The sequence below is a fragment of the Equus caballus genome, chromosome 9, assembly GCF_041296265.1.
Source record: "Equus caballus isolate H_3958 breed thoroughbred chromosome 9, TB-T2T, whole genome shotgun sequence".
Lineage (NCBI taxonomy): Eukaryota > Metazoa > Chordata > Mammalia > Perissodactyla > Equidae > Equus > Equus caballus.
This window is the reverse complement of record NC_091692.1, coordinates 97,294,792-97,314,917: the sequence shown is the minus strand read 5'-3', so window position 1 is coordinate 97,314,917 and position 20,126 is coordinate 97,294,792. Positions and strand designations below refer to the sequence as shown.

General features: G+C 53.1%; 1 protein-coding gene, 1 long non-coding RNA gene and 1 other non-coding gene across 19 annotated transcripts; 2 read left to right on the top strand and 1 right to left on the bottom strand.

Annotated features, from left to right (window-relative positions):
- Window positions 1–1,325: 1,325 nt before the first annotated feature.
- ZFP41 (ZFP41 zinc finger protein) lies at window positions 1,326–14,867 on the bottom strand. 17 transcript variants are annotated; one of them, XR_011421515.1, is made up of 7 exons: window positions 13,368–13,506; window positions 12,403–12,576; window positions 9,122–10,804; window positions 8,953–9,032; window positions 7,284–7,418; window positions 3,462–3,626; window positions 1,326–3,046 (listed from the first exon to the last, which is right to left on the bottom strand). XR_011421515.1 is itself a non-coding variant. In XM_070222002.1 (6 exons), the coding sequence occupies exon 3, from the start codon at window positions 10,613–10,615 to the stop codon at window positions 10,019–10,021; it is 597 nt and encodes a 198-aa protein (XP_070078103.1). In that variant the 5' UTR covers window positions 10,616–10,804; window positions 12,403–12,576; window positions 13,550–13,925; the 3' UTR covers window positions 1,326–3,046; window positions 3,462–3,606; window positions 7,284–7,418; window positions 9,122–10,018. The 17 variants fall into 17 exon arrangements, 8 of the variants coding, with proteins under 8 accessions (XP_070078103.1, XP_070078102.1, XP_070078101.1 ...); XR_011421513.1 differs by having other exon boundaries at window positions 3,462–3,606; XR_011421516.1 differs by lacking the exons at window positions 8,953–9,032; window positions 13,368–13,506 and adding an exon at window positions 14,730–14,867 and having other exon boundaries at window positions 3,462–3,606.
- On the top strand, window positions 3,043–7,044 carry LOC111775052 (uncharacterized). Its single transcript, XR_002810538.2, has 3 exons — window positions 3,043–3,259; window positions 4,948–5,140; window positions 6,896–7,044. It is a non-coding gene; the product is annotated as an uncharacterized lncRNA (long non-coding RNA).
- On the top strand, window positions 14,059–19,240 carry LOC106780997 (uncharacterized). The gene is made up of 2 exons (XR_011421518.1): window positions 14,059–15,021; window positions 16,731–19,240. It is a non-coding gene; the product is annotated as an uncharacterized protein (transcript).
- The last annotated feature ends 886 nt before the right edge of the window (window positions 19,241–20,126 follow it).

Genomic DNA, 20,126 nt, shown 5'->3' with positions numbered 1-20,126 from the left:
CTAAGTGCACCAGGAGCCAACGAAGGTGCTGAGCAGGAGAGTGAGGAGATGGATGTACATTTTAAGATCAGTTTGGGGCTGTGAGGAGGCAGGAGACAAGGGGAGGGATAGGTTAGATGGAGGGGAGGTTGGGGGCCTATGTTGGGGACAGAACTGCCAGCACATGCTGCTGGCCGGATGTGGGTGGGCGGACGACTTGGGCCTTAGGCCAGGGTGTGGCCGGCGGCACCCCTTCTGAGATGGGAAGATGGCCAGGGGAGGGGAAGGGCTTGTGATGGAGGCACACACAGCCCAGTTCTGTCCTGGACGTGTTCTCCACCAGAGTGGATGCCCCAGTGCCCCTTTCAGTCTGCCCCTCATGCTCGCGGGCCCAGCCACCATGTTGCCTTGCTGGGTTGGTTTTGGCGGGGTGTGGGGGCGCCCTCATTTCCTGTGAGGGTGGGGAGACCTGGGGGTTCTCTTACTCCTGCGGAGACTTAGCCAGTCCCCATGTTTTCTGCCCACCTCTGCCCCTCCCTCAGGGGACCCAGCCCGTCCCAGGCCCTGCCAGGCTCCTCGGGCTGGATGGGCGTCTCAAGCGGGTAGGTTTCTGCTTCTCCGTTTCCCGCTTCTGAAGCCCGGCCGACAGTGCGCACGCTTCCGGGACCTTCCCTGTAGCCCTCACCCGACTTCGAAGGTCCGACTCGGACCCCACCCTTGGCCGGGCCTTTGCTGCCAGGCATCCTGCGCGCTGCAGGACGTTGACCAGCTTCCCTGCCCAGCCCCCCCCAGACACTAGTAGCACCTCTCCCCAGTGGTGACAACCAAAAATGTCCCCAGACATTGCCAGCGTCGCTTTCTGGGGGGCAATGCAAATTGCCCCTCGTGAGAACAGCTGCTCTAACGAAGGCAAAGGGCACAGAGGACAGGACAGACCCGAGCTCTTCAGAACTCAGGACCCGCCAGGGTGACAGTCCAAAGCCGCAGCAGGGGGCCTTCCAGACGCCCCCGGGGTCACGACGGTGGGCCTCAAGCACCGCCGGGCCCTAACTTAGTTTCCCAGGTATCTAGGGCTGGAAAGGTAGTGTCCACCGACGGACAGGTGTTTTGCCATGGCCAGCAGTCACTCCCATGCTAAGTGAGCAAACTCCTTTTCTGACTTACATGTTGGTCTCTCAGGAGTTTGCTTAATGTGAGGCCGCCCGCAAGAGACACACCTGGAGGCAGTGACCGGGGGTGTCTGGGTCTGCAGCTCGGGGCCAGACCCTGGGCTGGGAGGCAGTGGTGCCTCCCTGGGGAGCCCTGATTGTACCCCCAAACTGCAGGGAGATCAACGAACACGGGGAACAGGTCAGAACAGATGTTTATTACAGGAGGAAACAGACACCAGCAGGCCGCAGGACAGGACACGTCTGCGAAGAATGCGGGAGGCAGCCGGGGAGTGAGGTGGGGCTGGCGCAGCTCCCAGTGGGACTAAGAAAACGCCACAGAGACTGGCAGCCAACAAGACAGAGCATCTGCCCCAAGTGTGGGGTACTTCCTCCCCGAGGATAGAAGGGAGCGAGATGCTATAAGGTGGAAGTTCAACAAATTCCACCCATTGGAAAGTTAAATTTCTGAAGAGTAAGAGTGACGGTGGGAAGCTCTAGACTAGGGAAAGTGTCTGCACCGCCGGCCCAAGGCCACCAGCTGTGCGCCCAGAGTGCTGCCCGCCCAGGGCGCCCGCGACCCACGGGGGCTGTAAGGAGGGTTCCAATGGGCTGAGTGCTCAGGCTCGCCCGGAACATCACACAGTAAAACCATGAGGCACGGACACTACAGAGAGGACCAGGATGCCACAGTGAGGCTGCAGTGACAGGGCTGACACAGGGCATGCGAGGCAAGACATGGGACACAGTGAGTGTGACCAACACTGGGGCACTCCCAGTGCCGAGACCAAACTGTGCCCTGGGGCTGAGGAGCCCTGGGTGCTCACCCACCAGGACGCCGTCCTCAGGCCTCGGAAGCCCAGGCCTACAGTCTGCAGGTGACCACAGGCAGCAGTGCCAACTCCACCTGTGGCCAGGCCTGGACCTGGCAGGGCTCTGGCCAAGGGGAGGACCAGCCACTCTGTGACTGGCTGACGAGGCGGCTGGAGTCTGTGAGGAGGAAACCAGGAGACAGTGAGCTCCGAGCTCGGCACACAGAGAGGTCCTCGAAGGCACAGGCTGCCGCTCAGAGCAGAGCCCTGCCCTTGGGTGGGTGGTGGACCCGGAGCATCCCATCTTCTTCATGGCTGCTCCCACCCTGGGCCCCAGCCCGTTCCGTCCCATCCCAACACTGCTTCCCTGGCCTTAGAGACACCCCTTTCACCCCTCTGTCCCAGCTCCCTGAGAACTCCGCCCTCACTACGTCCTCTCTCTGTCCTGCTCCAGAGCAAATGTCCAAGAGTCCCCAGCACCACGGGCTTCTGCCGAGTGCCACGACCTGGGAGCCCAGGGCTTTCCTCCCTGGTGCTGAGGCTGCGGGACCCGGCCCCCAGTCCTGTCTTGCTCTGCAGTGAATCTTGGTGTCTGGCTCGCTTGTAGAGGAAAGAAATGATCACATCTTGGGCCCAAACTGGGGGTGACATGACAGGTCACTAGAAATAGAGCCCAGGTGACACCTTGTGCCCACAGCCTCCCTAGGAATGCAGTGAGCCTGGCGAGGGCAACCAGAGGCCAGTCACCAGTCAGCCCCCTTGCCCTGCGGGGAGAGGAAGCAGAGCCCCACCCGCTGTGTGGGCCTTCACTGCCCGCTCTCCCCCAGCGCCGGGACCCGGCTGCCCTCAGATCACGCCCGGGATGACACCTGGAGGGACAGATGCTGGCACAGCTCACAGAATGCCACGGTCAAGGACAGTTGATGTCACGGCCCTGGGACATCTGCAGGTGTCCCTGGGGCTGTTCAAGGTTCTCTGCGGCCCTGGCGCCATCATCCTGGAGCCAGCCCAGCACTCTCCATGCCGGATGAGGCAGCAGGTGAGGAGCCTGGGCAGGCAGACGAGGTGCCCTGGGGCGTTTCTGTGCTGGATGCTTTCACAGTTTTCCTGCAACAAGAACATAAGGACGGGTGCTCAACAGGGAGGAGGGCACCCTGAAGGTTTTTGTGGGGACACTCTCTGAACGCTGAGAAGGTTCTTGATGGCCTGCGGGAGCTTCTACCTGGAGTGGATTCCTAGGACGCCTGGTTGGAGAGGAGCTGAGCGCTCCCACTGTGAACTGCTGAAGCTCTGGAGAGGCTGGAGAACCACAAGACCCCGGTTGGTACTTCTAGTTTTTGGGGTGTCACTGATCTCGTGGGCCCTCTCAGATGAAACACTTCCCTCTCCTCCCCCTGCGCAGGCATCTCCATTGAGAGTGGACTTGCCGCTGCCAGGCTGCCCGTCCAGCAGCGAGAGCCCCCACAGTCCGTGTCCCCACCTGTCCCTCAGCACAGGGGTGCTGGATGAGGTCTCTTCTTACCCAGAGGCTTTCTCTTCTCATCCTTCTTGCCCTCTGCTCCTCCTCGGAGCTCAGGACTGCGGAACTTTCTTGATAGTTCTGAGGTTCCTTTTCATGCACGTTTCCTCAGGAACTTCTTGCTTTGGGGGTGATCTGCTCTCAAAATCTGAAAAGGACGAGCACCACCTTTTGAATAAATAAAGCAGCGCAGTTATTACCTGCTCCTTTGTGGGGAGAAAGCCCGCTGTGAGGCGACGGGCTGGCTTTGATCACGTGGAAGCTGGTTCTTGCCGAGACAGTGGCCACGGGCCCAGAGCGAGGGGAGGGGAGGGGCCCCAGACCTGGATGGCAACAGGATTGTGAGGAAAGTGCTTATCTTCTAAAATCTTAAGAAAGCTGGGAAGTATATTAAACACATAAACTGAGGGTGTATGAGATGCGATGAAACTGCAGCGGATCCAATGCCCACTGCCCTCTGTTGGTGGGGTGCTGGCGGCCGCGGGGCCCCTCCCGAGTCTGCTGTGGCCTCCTCCTTTCTCTCCAGCTTTACTCCGTCTGCACCCCACCCGGCAAGCGTTCTGGGTCTGCACTTACAGTAACTAAATCAGACTGTCTCCCGTGACAGACTCTGCGCAGGGTTACATCTGAGAGCCACATGTGCTGAGGTCTTCACTTCACTGTTGAGGCACCTCTGGGTTATTTCCAGTTTTTCTGACATTCCACAGGCACCATGAATACTACTGTACGTGTCTCTTTTGGTGCATGTACCAAAGTTTCTCTAAGGTTTATTAATAAGTGAAATTTCTGGGTTGGCAAGGTATGCACATCTTCAATTTGACAGAAAATGCCATTTTTGTTGCTAAAATGGATGACAGCTTTTTAAAATTGCATTTTGTTAATAGCATATCAAATTCAATTGACTTCTTCCATTGTGGTAAAATATACAAACATTATTTTAAGCTTTTTGTAAGTGTGCAACTCAGTGGCATTAAATATTCACAATGCTGTGTACCCATCACCACTATCTATACCCAAAACCTTTTCATCATCCCCAACAAAACTCTGCTCTCATTAAACTCCCCTCCCCCCGCCCCCAGCCCCCCGCAGCCTCTGTTCTGCTCTATGTTTGCCTAGCCTGGGTCCCTCGCCTAAGTGGAATCATACAACATGTATATGTATCCTTCTGTCTGGCTCCCTTCACTAAGCATACCGCGTCCCAGGTTCATCCACGTTGTAGCGTCAGTGCCCATTCCTTTTACGACAGAGCAGTGTTCTACTGTGCAGATGGACAGCATCCTGTTTATCTGGTCTATTGATGAACACTTGGCTTGTTCCCACCAGTGGCTATTGTGAATTATGCTGCTATGAACATTCACATAAAGACGTGTTTGAGTTCCTGCTTTCAATTCTTCTGGATATATACCTCAGCAGGCTTTTGCATATTGATCTTCTAGGTGACAACCTTGCTAAACCCTTAATGATTTCAATAGTTTGTGATTATTTTCAGACTTCTCGATGGACAATACTATCACCTGCCAACGATGACAGTGAGGGGTTCCACTCTAATCTTACATTCCTGTGCTCTTCCTCGTCTCCCCGCCCCGGCGGGAACCCCCAGCCCGGCACTGAGTAGGGCAGCAATGGTGGGCATTGTCTTGTTCTTGGTTTCAATGGGACGCTGGTGAACATTCAACCCTGAGGTATGATGTTGCTATAGGTTTTGGTAGATATTCTTTATCAGGTTTAGAAAACTCTATCATATTCCTTATTTATGAAAAGGTACTAATCATGAATGGATGTTGAACTTAGGAAATAGCTTTTGCAGCTATTGAGATGATAAAAGGGTGCTCCTCTCCCCCTTAAATCCGTTAGTGTGAGAACATGCATCAATGCTGAGCCAAATTTGCCCTCTGGAGTAAACCTGATCAGGTCATGCTATGCTATCGCTTTGTGTGCTGTTAGATTTGGTTTGCTAGTATTGTTTTGATTCATATGCTTTAATCAACTTTTTGAGGTTTAATTTACATACAATAAAATGTGCCCATTTTAAATACAGAAGGCAATGAACCTGACGAATGCATGCACCCATGTAACTGCCACCACATGGAGAGGGCATTTCAACCACCTGACGGAGCTCCCTCTGCAGTCAAGCCCCTACCCTCAGCCCCAGCTTTGCTAGTGTTTTGTGTGGGACTTTTGCATCGATGAGTATGTGACACTGTGCTGTAATTTTGATCTCACACTTACATAGCCTAAAAGAATAAGGTGGGCACATGTCCCCTTTCTGTCTTTGAGTCCTGTAAGAGCAGAGTTGTTCTTTCTTGACTTCACCAGTCCATCATGTGGACCTGCGTGCTTCTGGGAAGGCCATAAACTATGAGTACCCTCTGTCCAACAGTGAGGGGACTCTTCAGGCTGTTTCTTTTTGACTTGGCTCGTCACTCCTCTTCCTTCTAATGACCACTTCATCTGAGTTCACATTCATTGGCTTGGCATTTTATTTTTTTGGGAAGATTAGCCCTCAGCTAACATCCGTTGCCAATCTTCCTCTTTTTGCTTGAGGAAGATTATCCCTGAGCTAACATCTGTGCCAATCTTCCTGTTTTGTATGTGGGAGGCTGCCACAGCATGGCTTGATGAGCGGTGTGTAGGTCCGTGCCTGGGATCCAAACCTGCAAACCCCAGGCTGCCGAAGTGGACTGCATGAACTCAATCACTATTCCACTGGGCTGGACCGGCATTTTTTCTTTTTAATCTTGGATGGATCTGCATCTCCCTCCCCTCCTCATAGCTAAGAGTTTATTTGCTCCTTCTCGTTTTCTTGATCCTACTGCCAGAGAATTTCTATTTTAATGGTCCTTTCAAAGAACAAACTTTGACCTTTTTAATGCTCTCTGCAGTATTCATTCCCATTAGCTTCACGTATTTCTGTGCTTTATTGTTCCCTCTGTTCTACTATGAGTTTATTCTGTTGTTCTTTTTATAATTTTTAAAGTTGGATACTCAGCTTATTGATTTCCAGCTCTTCTGCTAATTGTAACTCAAGCACTTAAGGCTAACATTTCTTTTTGGCTTCAGCTGCACCCAGACCTTCTGGAAGTAGGATTTATTATCACCGAGGCTTAAGTATTTTATAACCTTTTTTATGTTTTCCCTTGACTCAGGTTATTTAGGTTTTCTTTTTCCTGAAATGTGAGTTCCATTTGAACATCAACAATAACAAAAACATCACAGCAGAGAGTAATCTGAAAGGTCTGGATTTGGTGCTTGGCGGTGGTGTGTGATCACGATGGTTAACTAAGGAGAAGTGAGAACTAAGCCCATCTGTCTGTGCCAAAAGACAGGCTGCTTGCTGATTTTAGTTTGACTGTGTGATTTTTCTCATGACTGTAAACTGTATTTTTCTGTATAATTTCCAAGTACTTTTTTAAAGGTATTTTTCTGTCGTTTTCCAGGTTGACTTAGTTGAAGCGAGCTGCAAGTTTCTCTGGGAGAGGCGTGGCCACCTTTCACGCATGTGAACAAATGTCTGCCCCAAGAACACTCCGCATGACAAGAGCTGATAGTCGTTAGCAATCAGGTGAGCGAGCCCCACACTCACCGCTTCATGGAGGAAGTCATGGAATCAGGTTCAGCACCATCGGCAATCCCACTTCACACCCGAAGAAACTGAGGCTCAAGGAGGTTGAGCACCGTGCCCAAGGTCTCACATCCTCAAAGCCTGGGGGTCAGGTCAGTAGCCCCTGCCCCAGAGCTCTGCTCTTCACCACCTGCTTCCTTCTAGAAATCAGACATCAGATGAGAACGTTCTCTTCTAACAAACTGGCAAGGATTAAAACCCACCTGCCCTGTGGAGAGGCCAGGGTAGACCTGCCATCTGGGTGCTGCTGGGGCACCAACAAGGCTCGGCCCAGAGGAAGGCATCTGCCAGCATGATCTCTGCCTGTCATTCTGCTTCTGGGACCTGTCCTGTCAGCCCTAAATGTGGAAAAGATATTTATGACAGATTATTTATAACGATCTAAACCAGAAACTGTCTACAGGCCTTGGTTAGGAAATAAATGGAATAAGTCAACTTTCCTATCCAATCTATCAGATGCAGCTACAAAAAATGCTTCCTGCTGGTAATGATGTGGAGACAGAATATAGAAAATGATAATTATTCTGTAGTTTATATGACATACTGTAAAATATGATATATGTTACATGATAATGTTATGTATAGCAACATCATGGTATATTATAATAATATAATAAATAAAAAACAAACCAAACCAAAGTAGATGCAGGCACCCTGAGATGTGTGAGTGCTGTGGCTGTGGCTGATGTCCCTGAGCCCACACCCCGTCCTCCCTGGAGCATCAAGACAAGCAGCAGAGGCTGCTTTGAGCATCTCCTTGGCCCCTTCCCCAGGGTTTCTTTCCACTCCCTGCACCCAGCTTTTCCCCTGCCAATATTTAGTTCTGAAGGACTCTAGGACTTACAGGATGGGGAGTGAACTCTCACACACCCTGCTCTTCATCTAGAACAGGCCAAATCCGGCCCACCATGTGTTTTTGTAAATAAAGCTTTATTGGCACACAGCCATGCTCACTCATTTCTGTACTGTCCGTGACTGCTGTCACACGTCACAGCTGAGGTGAGTAGTGACAGAGACCTTATGGCTGCAAAACCAAGAATGGTTATTATCTGGCCCTTTACAGAAAAAGTTTGCCAATCTTGCTCTAGATTCAGGGCTGACTGACATTTGGCCAGTTTGCTTCGTCACTCTCTCAGTGTCTATACGTGTATTGTTAGCACTGTTTCTTGACATTTGGGAGTAAACTGCAGACATCGTGACCCTGTGCCCCTGAAAACCTTAGGGTGCATCTTTTGTGACAAGGATGCTGTCTGCCATGGCCACAGGCCATAATCCAACTGGGGAACTTTAAATTGATGTGGCCCTGCCACCCAGTGGACAGTCTAGACCCAACGTTTGTCAAATGTTCCGGTAACATCCTCCGTAGCAACCTTTCCCATCCAGGGTCATACACTGTGTGTCTCCCCACTAAGCCAGCCTCTGGCACCGGCTTTGGAACAATTTCGTCTCATCAGATCTCCATTTCTGTGACTATGAGAGCCGTAGCACAGGTGGCAGAGGACGTACTGGGTGGCAGTTGATGCTTGTCACACCTGGGGCCCAGGTGAGTTGGGTGTGGGAGGAGGGCCTGCTGTGCTGAGGAGTCGAGGCACCCAGCTAGGAAAGAGGTATTACAATGTCATAGCTTTTAGAAAGAACAAGAGTAAAAAATCCGTTAACCCAAAGAAACATTTCCACTGGGAGCACTCTCCCCTCTGTCGTCTGTCACCGCCCGACGAAGGAGCCCAGCTCCACCCTAACTCAGGGCCTTCTTTTAGGACCGAATACCCAAAGACTAAGGCCATTACTAGTTTTTTGGCTCCAAATGACTGAAAATGTAGGCATCAACATTTTCTTAATAAAATGCCATATTACTTCCCGGCTGACAGTCACCTCACTCTCCGTATGCTGTGTGGAAATTCTGGGAGAAATCTCACCACCCTGGAAAGCACGGAGCCCCATTCAGACCACTCCTGGAGGGAAACAAAGGGTGGGCACAGTACGTGGACTTGACCGAGTGGTAGGATAGAACCTGGGGGCCAGGCATGGAGAAGGAACTAACCTGAACGGAGAGCTGCCTCTTGGGGGGCAGGAGCAGACCACCTTGTGTCTGGAGGGCTGTATGGTAGACGCAGACTGGATTGAAGCTGCCATCAGTGTCCCGGGGTCCCCACCATGTGGCCAGGGCAGGAACCTCCCACGGTGGCAGCATGTAGGCCCTGAAGAGCTGTCCCAAGTGGTCCATATGGGTAAGTCAGGCCACTCATCTGGGATGGCGGCTGGGCTGGAGGACACACAGAGGGCCCAGTTCCAGCGGATGGAGCTGGGATGGGGCTTGGTGGTCCAGCCCAAGGAGGGAAGCCAGAGAACAAACCACAGCACCATCACCGAAGCCAGCCGAGCAGGGACAGCGGGGGTCTGGTGCAGTCCAGTGGGCACCTGGGTCCCCAGAGCTCATTGCAGAAGCTTGGGGCCATAGGCCTCCTGCCCGGCTGCATGGGGATGGGCTTGGGACCCAGTGAGCCAAGAGTCTGCAGACCAAAGAAGCAGGTGAGAGGTCTGAAGCCAGAGTGGATGCCACAGGCAGAGGCAGCAGAGGGAGGTGCAGGGCTGCTGGCAAATGCCAGGTGCCTCTGCCAGTGGGCTGTGCTTGGGGCCTGCAGCCTGCCCCGTGGATGGCAGTTCACACATGTGCCATCTCTGGTGCCACAGCTGCGAGGAGCTTCCACATTATCACAGTGTCCTGATCCATAGAGAGTCTCTGGACTAGAAAGGTCTTTTTTCACGTCTTGGCATTTGCTTATCTGATGGGCTGATTTTCCTGGTGATGACAGGGACCAATGAGTAAAGGTCCACTGAAGACGTTTCTCACACACCCCAGCATCGATCAGACACTGAATGAGGGGACCAGAGGGGTAGGTCTGCCCAGGGTGGTGCTCAGTGGACAGCTTCCCTACGCTCAGTGCTTCTTCCGTGGGTGACGTTTCCGATGGCGAATAAGACACGAGCTGTAGGCAAACGTCTTCCCACATTCCTTACATTCATACGGCTTCTCCCCAGTGTGGGTTTTCTGATGCTTTAGGAGATTCGAACCACAGTTAAACGCTTTCCCGCATTCGCTGCATTTAAAGGGCTTTTCTCCAGTGTGGATCCTCTGGTGTTTAGTGACATCGGAACTGTGCCTGAACGTCTTCCCACACTGATCGCACTGAAAGGGCTTCTCTCCAGTGTGAACTCTCTGGTGGCGAATGTGATCTGTCTTGTGCTTAAAGATGCGTCCGCATTCACTGCATTCGTGTGGTTTCTTTCTCTGAAAAGGGATGAAGACAGGAACCCCCTCAAAGTCATCTTTAAATGAAGCATCGAAGGCATCAAATATATGTTCTTCCTCTTCGGGACTCAGGCTGGGCTCTTTACTGTGCTTTTTAGCCAAAGTGGAGCTCTTGTTGGGCTGTCTGTTCCCAGACATTTTCTCTTGCTCGCAAGTGTCCTTTGGCACATTCCCTTCTTCCTTTGGGATCTGTGTCTTCCTTTTTTTGCTCGTGGGCTTCTCCATCTTTCTCTGTTCCCAGGAGGGAGGAAGGACCACTGGAGACCACTAAGGGCTAAGGAGAAAAGCCAGGGCAAAATTCTCCAGTCTTATGTTAGGAATTTCTCTGTCACCCCACCTCCTCAGAAAGGGCTTGCTTTAGACACAATTCTTCATTTTCTCTCAGCTTGTAACTGAGGCTCTGGAACAGAAAATCTGCAAGAGAAAGCAGAGTGCCACCAACCCTTTTGCTGCTGGAGAGAGGCAAGGCCATGAACATAAAATGAGTGTTAGAAAGAACACAGCCGCAAGCTCTTTCAGCGCTGAATTAATAAGGGACAGAAGGACAGGAGGGGAGTGTGGGAAGGGGAGGGGGTTGGGGGGACGCAGGAACACGGCCCCCCTTCCCTTCCCTGCTCATGTATTCCCACTTGAACATCTAATGAGCATCTCAAACTGGACACAACCTAACAGAACACTTGATTGCCCCCAAGACCCAGCCAACTCACTCTTCCAGGTATTCCTCATCTTAGTAAACGGCATCATCGTTTACTAAGTTGCTAACCAAGGAATTCTTATTCCTCTGCCAGGGGGCAGGTCTCCAGTGTATGCAGTAGGATTTGACGTGTACCATGGACCAATGACTGCTATCTGGTCCCTGAAGTGGAGTTTTCCTGCCCTTCCTCCACTCCTGTATTTGGGACCAGACAAGGCCCTTTGGAGCTACAGGCTGCAGGAGACACACATAACCCCCCAGGGAAGGCTCCCATCACCTGCAGCCTGGATTCTGAGCTGGATGAAACTTGGGGCTGGCTCTCTAGTGGGTACCCCTGCTCCCACCCTTGCCCCCAGCCCTCCCTCTTGGTCCATTTTCCACATGGCAGCCAGTGAATAATCCACAGCAGGTCCCTGCTCAAACCCCCAATGGCTTCCCTCATCCTTACAAACCCTACACACTCCTGCTGTCCCTGGCCCATCCCGTGCTCCCCTCCAGCCATCAGCCTTCTTTCGGTTCCCCAAACATACCCGGTCCTTCCTGCCTTGGCGCCTGGCTGCTTTTAGAAACAGGCCCTGAGAGCAGGTGTTTGTGGGGCTGGACGCTCTCATTCTGAGATCTGCTCTGAGGTCCCTTCTCACAGAGGCCTCCATCATGCCGACCAAACACGGCCCCCCACTCCCTGTCCCCTCACTCAGCTCTGGTTTCCCTTGTAGCACTTAACCTGAGCTAACTCATCCTGAGGGCCAAAGCCCCAGGTAACCATCAACTAGGACCTTGCTTGCACTGCCTGGAAAACCTGATATTCTGTCCCTAATTCCATCTAAAAAGCATCCCAATTTCACCATAAAATCAAGCAGGAATGGGTCGGTCCCAGCAACAAGTAAGGCCCTGTAGAATCGTCACCAACGGCTTGTATTTCATTTGTTATGAACTCTCATCTATTTTTTTCCTGTATCATTTCTGAGCTTCCTTGACCTGCCTCTTGGTGCTAACAAATGGAGTCCCAGCATAAAACTCGACAAACTTCAGGTTCTTTAAGTAACAGTGAAAGAAATCTCCAGCACATTAGAAAACACTCTCTCCTCTGAGCTCCAAAGAAGGCAGACGGTGTTCCGAGTTCCCAAACCACCCTGCAGAAGGCGTTCTTAGCAAAGCATCACCCGGCCAGTGCTGGGTATCCTATCTGCTAGGGGGGCCGTGGCCCAGACACGCTTTTACCCAGAAACGCGGTGCTCGAGGTGATAATATCCCAAGCAACATATGGTTGATTTATGGTACAATACTGTGAATTCTTTGTCAAGTCAAAAGGGGATACCTGGCTTTTCCTCTCCTCTTCCATGCACAGAGACAACACATAAAATGAGTAGACGGATGTTCCATCTTGACAAGCAGTTTGGGAGTCTGGCTTCTTCTGAATGAAAATGTGTAGATACATCTGATTTAGAATCAGGACAACGTCACTCTCTCAGGACTTCACTGGAGGCAGCTCCTGGGAAAAGGCCATTTTCAGTATTGGGTGGGAGCCAGAACTGAAGATGAAGTAAGGTCATCTGGGCTGAGGGGGGCATGCAGAAATGAGGGGGCACCTCTGCTGGGCAGGCAGGTGGAACTAGGGCAGAGGACCACAGCCCCACTCAACCAGGCTGGAGTACAGTTTTAGTAGGAAACTGAGGTGAAAACCAAGAACCAATACAAAAGCCAACCAACCCTGGTGCCCCTAGCTAACTGCCACTGTCCAGGGCAGGGTAGCTCTGGATGTTGACTCCATCTGATGGAGGGGAGCAGTCCCTGAACCCACCGAGCCTGACACCTGCCGGCTGAGGGCCTGTGTGGGGTTCCCCTGTGCTCCAAGCACTGTGCCCCCAACTAGGACTCTTGCCACTCCATGTATCGCTCGTCACTGATGCGGCAGCCACCCCATGAGGCACGGGTTCTTGAGGGCAAGGATTGTGTCTTTTTTAGCCTTGAATCCCTGGTTACTTGGCTAGAGTCTGCATATATTGGTGCTCAGGAAACATTCTAGACAGTCGTCTTGTTTGTGAGACTCAAGCTGGCAGGTGCTCTCAAGGCAGAGTCTGGATTTTCTCACTTCCCTAAGTGTTGTGCACACCAAAAAAATAAAACAATTCTTAAGAACGGAGTGGACCAGCAGAGATCGTCGCGAGCCCCGCACTTCACAGGCCTGCAGATATCAGCGGCTGCTACAGCCACACCGATAACTCAATCTACCTTGCAGAGCAGAGGAGAGCCGGGCCCGAACGCTGGGGTGCTGGTACCTACTATGAAACGCCGGTGTGGCTCCTTTACTTTCTGGGCCAGGCGGGTAGCGTGAAGCTCTGGGCGTCCGTCAGCAGCGGGACTCCCTGGAAACCTCCCCCGCTAGCCGCCTCCCCAGCTGCCGCAGGAGCCTCAGGGAGAGACTGGATTACCGATGGGTGTGACACCCAAGGGCAAACACGCACCCAGGCTGTTGGCCCCGGCCCGCCAGCGGCCACGCGCAGAGTCCAGGCCGAGGAGAAAGGCCGAGAGCGGCAGTGCGCCATGCGGCCCCGCCACCGACAGAGCCCCGCCACCGCGTGCGGAGGGCCCGGGGCGACGCCTTCACCTCGGCCGCCCGGAGCTAGACCTCCCGCAGCCTAGCCCTCTGTCCGCGGCGCCTGGAGCCCAGGAAGGGAGGGGCGGGCGCGGCCCTCGGAGGAGGCCGAGGCCGCACCCCGCCACAGTCCAACCGTCCTGCGCCGCCCCTCAGGAGGCTGCCCAGCGGAGGAGCCGAGACTTCGCGCCCAGCTGAAAAGCCGGCCCCAGGCCCCGCCCCTTCCGGTGCCGCTCTAGGAGGACAGGCCGGCCTCTCGGTGGTGCGCACGGAGGGCTCTGCCCCTCAGGCGGTTTCACTCAGCCTGGCCCGGGCCTGCGCGACCCCGCACCGCAGGAAGGGTCCGCCCCCAGGTCCCGCCCCTTCCGGTGCCGCTCTAGGAAGCGAGGTCCGGGGCCTCCGGGTGGTGCGCGGTGGAGGGCTCCGGACTCCCACCCGGCTGGGGTGTCGCTCCGGCTCGTCTCCGCTGTACCCCCTCGCTCAACTCACTCCTGCGGCCGCGCCCTCACTCCTGCGGACCCTCGCTCCCCGCTGCGGCCCCCTTGCTCACCCCTGTGTCTCCTCACCCACCGCTGTGTCACCATCGCTCCTCGGCCCGCTCCCTCACTCCTGTCCCCCTCGCTCACCTGTGCATCCCCGTCGCTCACCTGTGCAACCCCCTCGCTCACTCCTGCGCCCCCTGCCTCACTCCTGTCTCCCTCGCTCACTCCTGCGCCCCCTCGCTTACCCCTGCATCCCCTTCGCTCACTCCTGCGCCCCCTCGCTTACCCCTGCATCCCATTCGCTCACTCCTGCGCCCCCTCGCTCATCCTTGCATCCCCCTTGCTCACTCCTACATCCCCCTCGCTCACCCTGTGTCTCCTCACTCATCCTTACATCCCCCTCGCTCACCCCTGCGCCTCCTCCCTCACTCCTGTCTCCCAGCTCACTCTTCACACAAAGCAGGCACGCTCCGCCTGCGTCCCGTTGCACTGGCAGCTCCCTCTGCCGGGCTGCTCATCCCCAGCTCTGCTTGGCTCACTCCCGCTGCCTGCCCGCTTGGAGCTCACCTCCTCCTTGGGGCCCACCTGACCACCCGGCGTGTTGGTTTCGCGGTTAGCACAAACTCAGCGGCTTAAAGCGGCGCCCGGGTGGCTCACAGCTCCTGGAGAGAGTCCCGGCCTGCTTAGCCGGTCCTCTGCTCAGGCTCGCGCGGCCAGTCTTGGGATGGGTGTTGGTGGCTGAGCCGGCCGCCGGGAGCTCCAGGGGATGCCCTGGCATTGGCGTGTGAGGACTGGCCAGAGGCCGTTCCCCTGGGCAGGAAGCTCCCGCCGGCTCCCAGACCTGCCTCCCAGCTGCCCGGTAAGTGTGTAAGGCAGCAGCGGGGCGAGGTGGGGAAGGGGGTCCCCTTTCCGCTGGGCAGCCTCTGTGGGGAGGAGAGCGGGGCTCCTCGAGGCTCTCCGCTCCCCGCTTGTCCCTTTTCTGGAGCACCCCCTGCTGCGTGCCCTGCCCGCGCTTGCTCAGGACGCCCGGACCGGCCTCCCTCGGCGGGGCGCGCTGCTTCCCGCTGCCGCCCGGCGCTGTGTTCTCATGGGGGTCCTGGCGGTCACGGGCCGGGGCGGGGACCCGTCACGGGAGGAGAGATTTCTAGGACGGGCAATGGGCACCTGGGAGGCAAGCTTAGCTTCGGGAGAGAAAGATCCGTCTTCTTGCTCAGTCGCTTACTGTTTGGTTCCGCAGGTTGGAGGGGACCCTCCACCTTCCACCTTTCGCCGGACACAGCCAGAGAGCTCTACTTCCTTCTCTCCCGCCCCCTCCTCGCATTTTGAAAAGCTACATTATTTCTGCCGTGTCAGAACGTACATTGAAAGCATGTTCTGCCGCTCTCTCTTCCCTCTTTTCACATTCCATCCACAGTCAAGGATCACTACTTTTTGCCAGAGTTTCCGTCATCTCTTGCTTGGATGAAGCTTCTAGTAGGTCCCCCATGGTGGGCTCCTAGGTACAGGAAGGATCCCTGCCCTCTTGCAGGATTAAAGCTGTTCTCCTGTAGCCTGATCGCTTGAAGGGCAGCTGGAGTGGATACACAGCCCTCGCTTCCCATTTTCTTGAGATTTTGAAAATGCTGCTCCGTTGTCGCCTTGCTCACTGGTGTGGATTTGGAGAAGTTTGACGCTGGTCTAATTCTCCTGCTCCTGGAGATTATTTGACCTTTTTGCCTGGGAGCCTTGTGTTTTTCTTTCTCGTTAGAGTCTGGGAGCTTTTCTAGGAAGCTCAGGCTTGGTCTTTATGCTTCTGTCTTCCTGGTAGCCAGGGATCCCTCTCAGGATGTAGATTTAGGGCTTCTTTTTTTCCAGAAGTTTTCTTGGAATATAGTTGTAAACATTAGTTCCATTCCATTGTTTTATTTTCTTCAGGAATTCCAATTTTACATGCGTTATACCTTTGCCTGTCCTCCATTTCTCTCTGACACTTCTTATTTCTTTATTTCATTTTAAATTCTCGTTTATTTTCCTGCTTTCCTTCAAGACTCCTTAGTAATTTCATTCGAATCCATTCTTCCTTGTGCATCTTGTCGTTGCATTTTCCTTTCTGATTGGTTATTGATTTTTCGTCTATGTTTTCCTGAGCTCATTTATTTCTTCCTGGTTTTTGTTCCTTTCTGTTCTGATTCAAGGCACCCCCCCCACCCCCCGTATCTTCAAATACTTGCAGACATTTGATTCTGTTTGGGGTGTCATGTTCCTGTTTTCTTCTGTCTTACTGTTGGGTATTCCAGGAATGTTCATGGGCTGAATTGTGTGAATCTCATTTCCTCCTCTCCTTTTATAGTGGTTTGGGAAAGATGGAGAGTACACCTCTGCGTTTCTGTGTAGACAGGTTTGGGTTGCTTTACAAGATTCCTAGTCCAAGAGGGGCCTCCTGTGTCAGTGAGGTGAAGTATAGTGTCTACCACATGGCTTTTGTTTTTGGAGGGAGGCCGGGGGGAAGGTGGTGGGATGTTTGATTTTTAATAACTTTCTTTTGTGTTACAGGATCTTAAACTCCCCCTCTTGCTTCTTGTTTTACAGGTGATTTGAAGTTGGGTGTTTTTTCTCCTGTAGTTTTGCCCACAGCACGAGTTTTCTCTCGTTGTATTTGTTCTTGTTCGTTCGTTATTGGTTTTTTTTTTTTTTTGAGGAAGATTATCCCTGAGCTAACATCTGCTGCCAGTCCTCCTCTTTTTTCTGAGGAAGACTAGCCCTGAGCTAACATCCGTGCCCATCTTCCTCTACTTTTTAATATGTGGGATGCCTGCCACAGCATGACTTGCCCAGCGGTGCCATGTCTGCACCTGGGATCCGAACTGGCGAACCCCGGGCCGCCGAAGTGGAACGTGCGCCCTTAACCGCTGCGCCACCGGGCTGGCCCCTGTTACTGATATTTTGAAGGATATGCCGGGAGACTCGGATTTATGCTGCCGCCATTACTTCAGCTATGCAGATTCCCTCAACACATGTTTCTGAATGGACAATTGTAATAGATGAGATTTAACAAATGTTTACTATGTGTTTCTTGAATGTTCTAAACATTTTACATGTATTAGTTCATCTAATCCTCATGGCAGCCCAGTGATACGGGTACTATAACATCTCTATAATATAACTGAATAAATTGAGGAACAGAAAAGTCAAACAATTTGCCAAAGGTCACAGAGCTAGTGAGCACTGAGCTGGGCCCAGGGCCCAGCTTCTGACTCCAGAGCTTGTGTCCCTAACCACTGCACCAGACACGAACGGTGCCTGTCCCATGAAGTAAAAAGAAAGCCTGTTTTATTAGGACAGCAAGCAGCACTCAGGTATTTGTTTCTCTGTGTCCGTATGAGCATGGAGAAATCCATGGAGGGATACACTCTTGGCCAGGGCTCAGCGAACTTTTTCTGTGAAGGCCCAGATAGTAACTATTTTAGGCTTTGCAGGCCAGACGGTTTCTATTGTAACTTCTTGATTTTGCCCTGGGAGTGCGAGAGCAGCCCTAGACAAATGTCAGCACACAGGTGTGGCTGTGACCCAGTGAATCTTTATTGACAAACACACGTAGCTGGCTGGGTCGGCCGGCGGGTGTGGTCTGCTGCCCCTTCACTGCTAGCGTTGGCTGCCGATGGGTCCACGGGGGTGAGGCAAAATGGGAGGGAAGGTGAATGGAGAAAGAAAATTGTACCAAAGTGGAAAAAATACACACTCTAATATTAAAATAGACATGCAGAATCTAGTGGGATTTTGCAAAACTTGAATAAGCTTATGGATCCATGAAAACGCATTAAGTAATGGGCTTGTGGGCAATTTTTGTTTTAGATTTCTGATGTTATTTTAAAACTGCTTGTTTGGTGAGTAAATGAAAATAATTATTTGGCAGCTTAAAATTCTGGAGAGTTCATATAAAAATCTGGATTTCTAGCTAACTCTGTGTGTTCTGATCTGAAAAAACGAACTATGATAAATTAATATTCATAATTAATTGAAAATGTCCACAACATATTTACTATTAATTGAGAAAAACCAAGTCACAGAGTAATCTGTTTAGTAAAATTCTGTTTGTGTGCAAGCAGCACATACATGTGTCTGTTCCTGTGCAATGTGCACACAGCCACATGTGAGCTCTCTGGACTGGGGTGGTTGAGTCTGCCTGTGGTCACCTCTGGGGAGGTGTGGCAGGCTGGGGCTGCTCACTTTTCACTCTTGTGTGTTTCACACTCTCTGGGTTTCCGTGAACATATATTGATTTTGTGTGTCACAGCTGAAACTGGAAGGCTCTGCGATGCTTTTGTAAATAAGAAAACCCCCTCCTTTATCTGTTTACTCCTCTTTTGAATTGATACTGTTGGAAGCATACTTTTAAGCATACTTCTATATTTTTTTAGCTCAGACATTCCTTCTGAATTCTGTAAACATGGCTAAATGAAAGAAGGGAACGGGAACAAATTGTTTTTCAGAAGAAAAGGGCTGCCACGATGAGGAAGCCATCACACCCTGGGCTCTGCCCCGCTCTGTCCCCCCGGCTGCAGGTGGCGGTTGGGGTCAGCTCTGCCACAGTGGGGACCCTGGGGAAGGTCCTAGTGTGACAAGGTGACGAGGGCCAGAGCATGCTGCCTGCCCTGGGTAGACCCATGTGGCCAGGTGTCTGCTTCTCCTGCTGGCACTGGGCCTGCCCAGACCCGGCCTCCTTGGCTGGCTGTTTATCCAACAAGGGTGTGGACAACCTGCCGTGGGCAGGCATGGAGCCTGCACCCCCTGCCCTGCTGTCGCTATCCCCCTGTCGGGGAGGAGGGCCCCCACTCTCCTCCTTATCTAAACTCCACCCTTGTCCCCCCTCTAGCCCCCAGCCGTCAGCAGAGGGTCATGAGCCACATGCGCTTCTGAGCCCTGGCTGGTGCAAACTGGGATGGCCTGTGGGCACGAATGTACGTGCCAGACTCGGGAGACTTAGTACAAAGAAAAGAAAAGCGGTGTAAAATATCTCGACCGCTTTAAAGTATCTATTTCATGTTGAAACACGGTATTTTGGATACATTGGGTTAAAGAAAAGATATTATTACAACTAATTTCACCTGTTTCTTTGTACTTTTTAAAATGTGGCCGCTTGAACATTACAGACGATGTCTGTGGCTCACAGTGCTCGTGGCCAGTGCCGCTCAGGCCGCCTCCTCTGCTGGCTGCAGCCTGAAGCTATATTTGTTTCTTCACTTCTTTACTGCCTCTCTCCCCCCGAATGAATGGCCGTCCTGTCAGGTGGAGCACGGGGGTCAGGATGTTGCCATGCCCCCACCAGGCTGAGCCCTGCTGGCACTGAGTCTGGGCACCAGCCCCGGGGACTCCAGCTCCCAGGACATCCTGCTGGGACTCGTGGCTTCCTCCCTCCAGTGTCTGGCGAGGAGGAAGCTGCAGGTCTCCATACCCCTGCTCTCGGGGGCAGCTGGCGTGGCCTTGGGGAACTACAGCACATTTGATGGAAGCCTTTCTCTCAAACCTGCAAGTCAGGTCATCATGTCTCACCTCAGTCATCCCCGAAGCCCACAGATCTCAGGGCCAGGCCTCCTGCTTCACAGCCCCTGAGTCAGGGCCCTGGAGGCCTGCTTCCCGTGGTCAGCTGTGCCACGGCAACCACACCGGTCACTCACGAGTGACCATGCTCCCTGCTGTGAAACGTCTTCCTCTCTGTCGTCTCCTTTGGCCCTCACAGCGCTGCGGTGCCGGCCCCACTTTCCAGAGAAAACAGTGAAGGCTCAGGGAGGCTGAGAGACTTGCCCACTGTCAGACCACTGGAGCCAGACGCCTGCTCCACTGCTGGCTGTGTAGGTTCAAATGGAGGTGATGACTGTACCGACCCTGCAGGGTCACACAGGGCCATGTGAGAGATGGAGTTGTCGGCCCAGCCCCGCTTACAGAGGCCGGCTTGTCACTAGAGAGCTCGGGAGTGAGGGAAGTGCG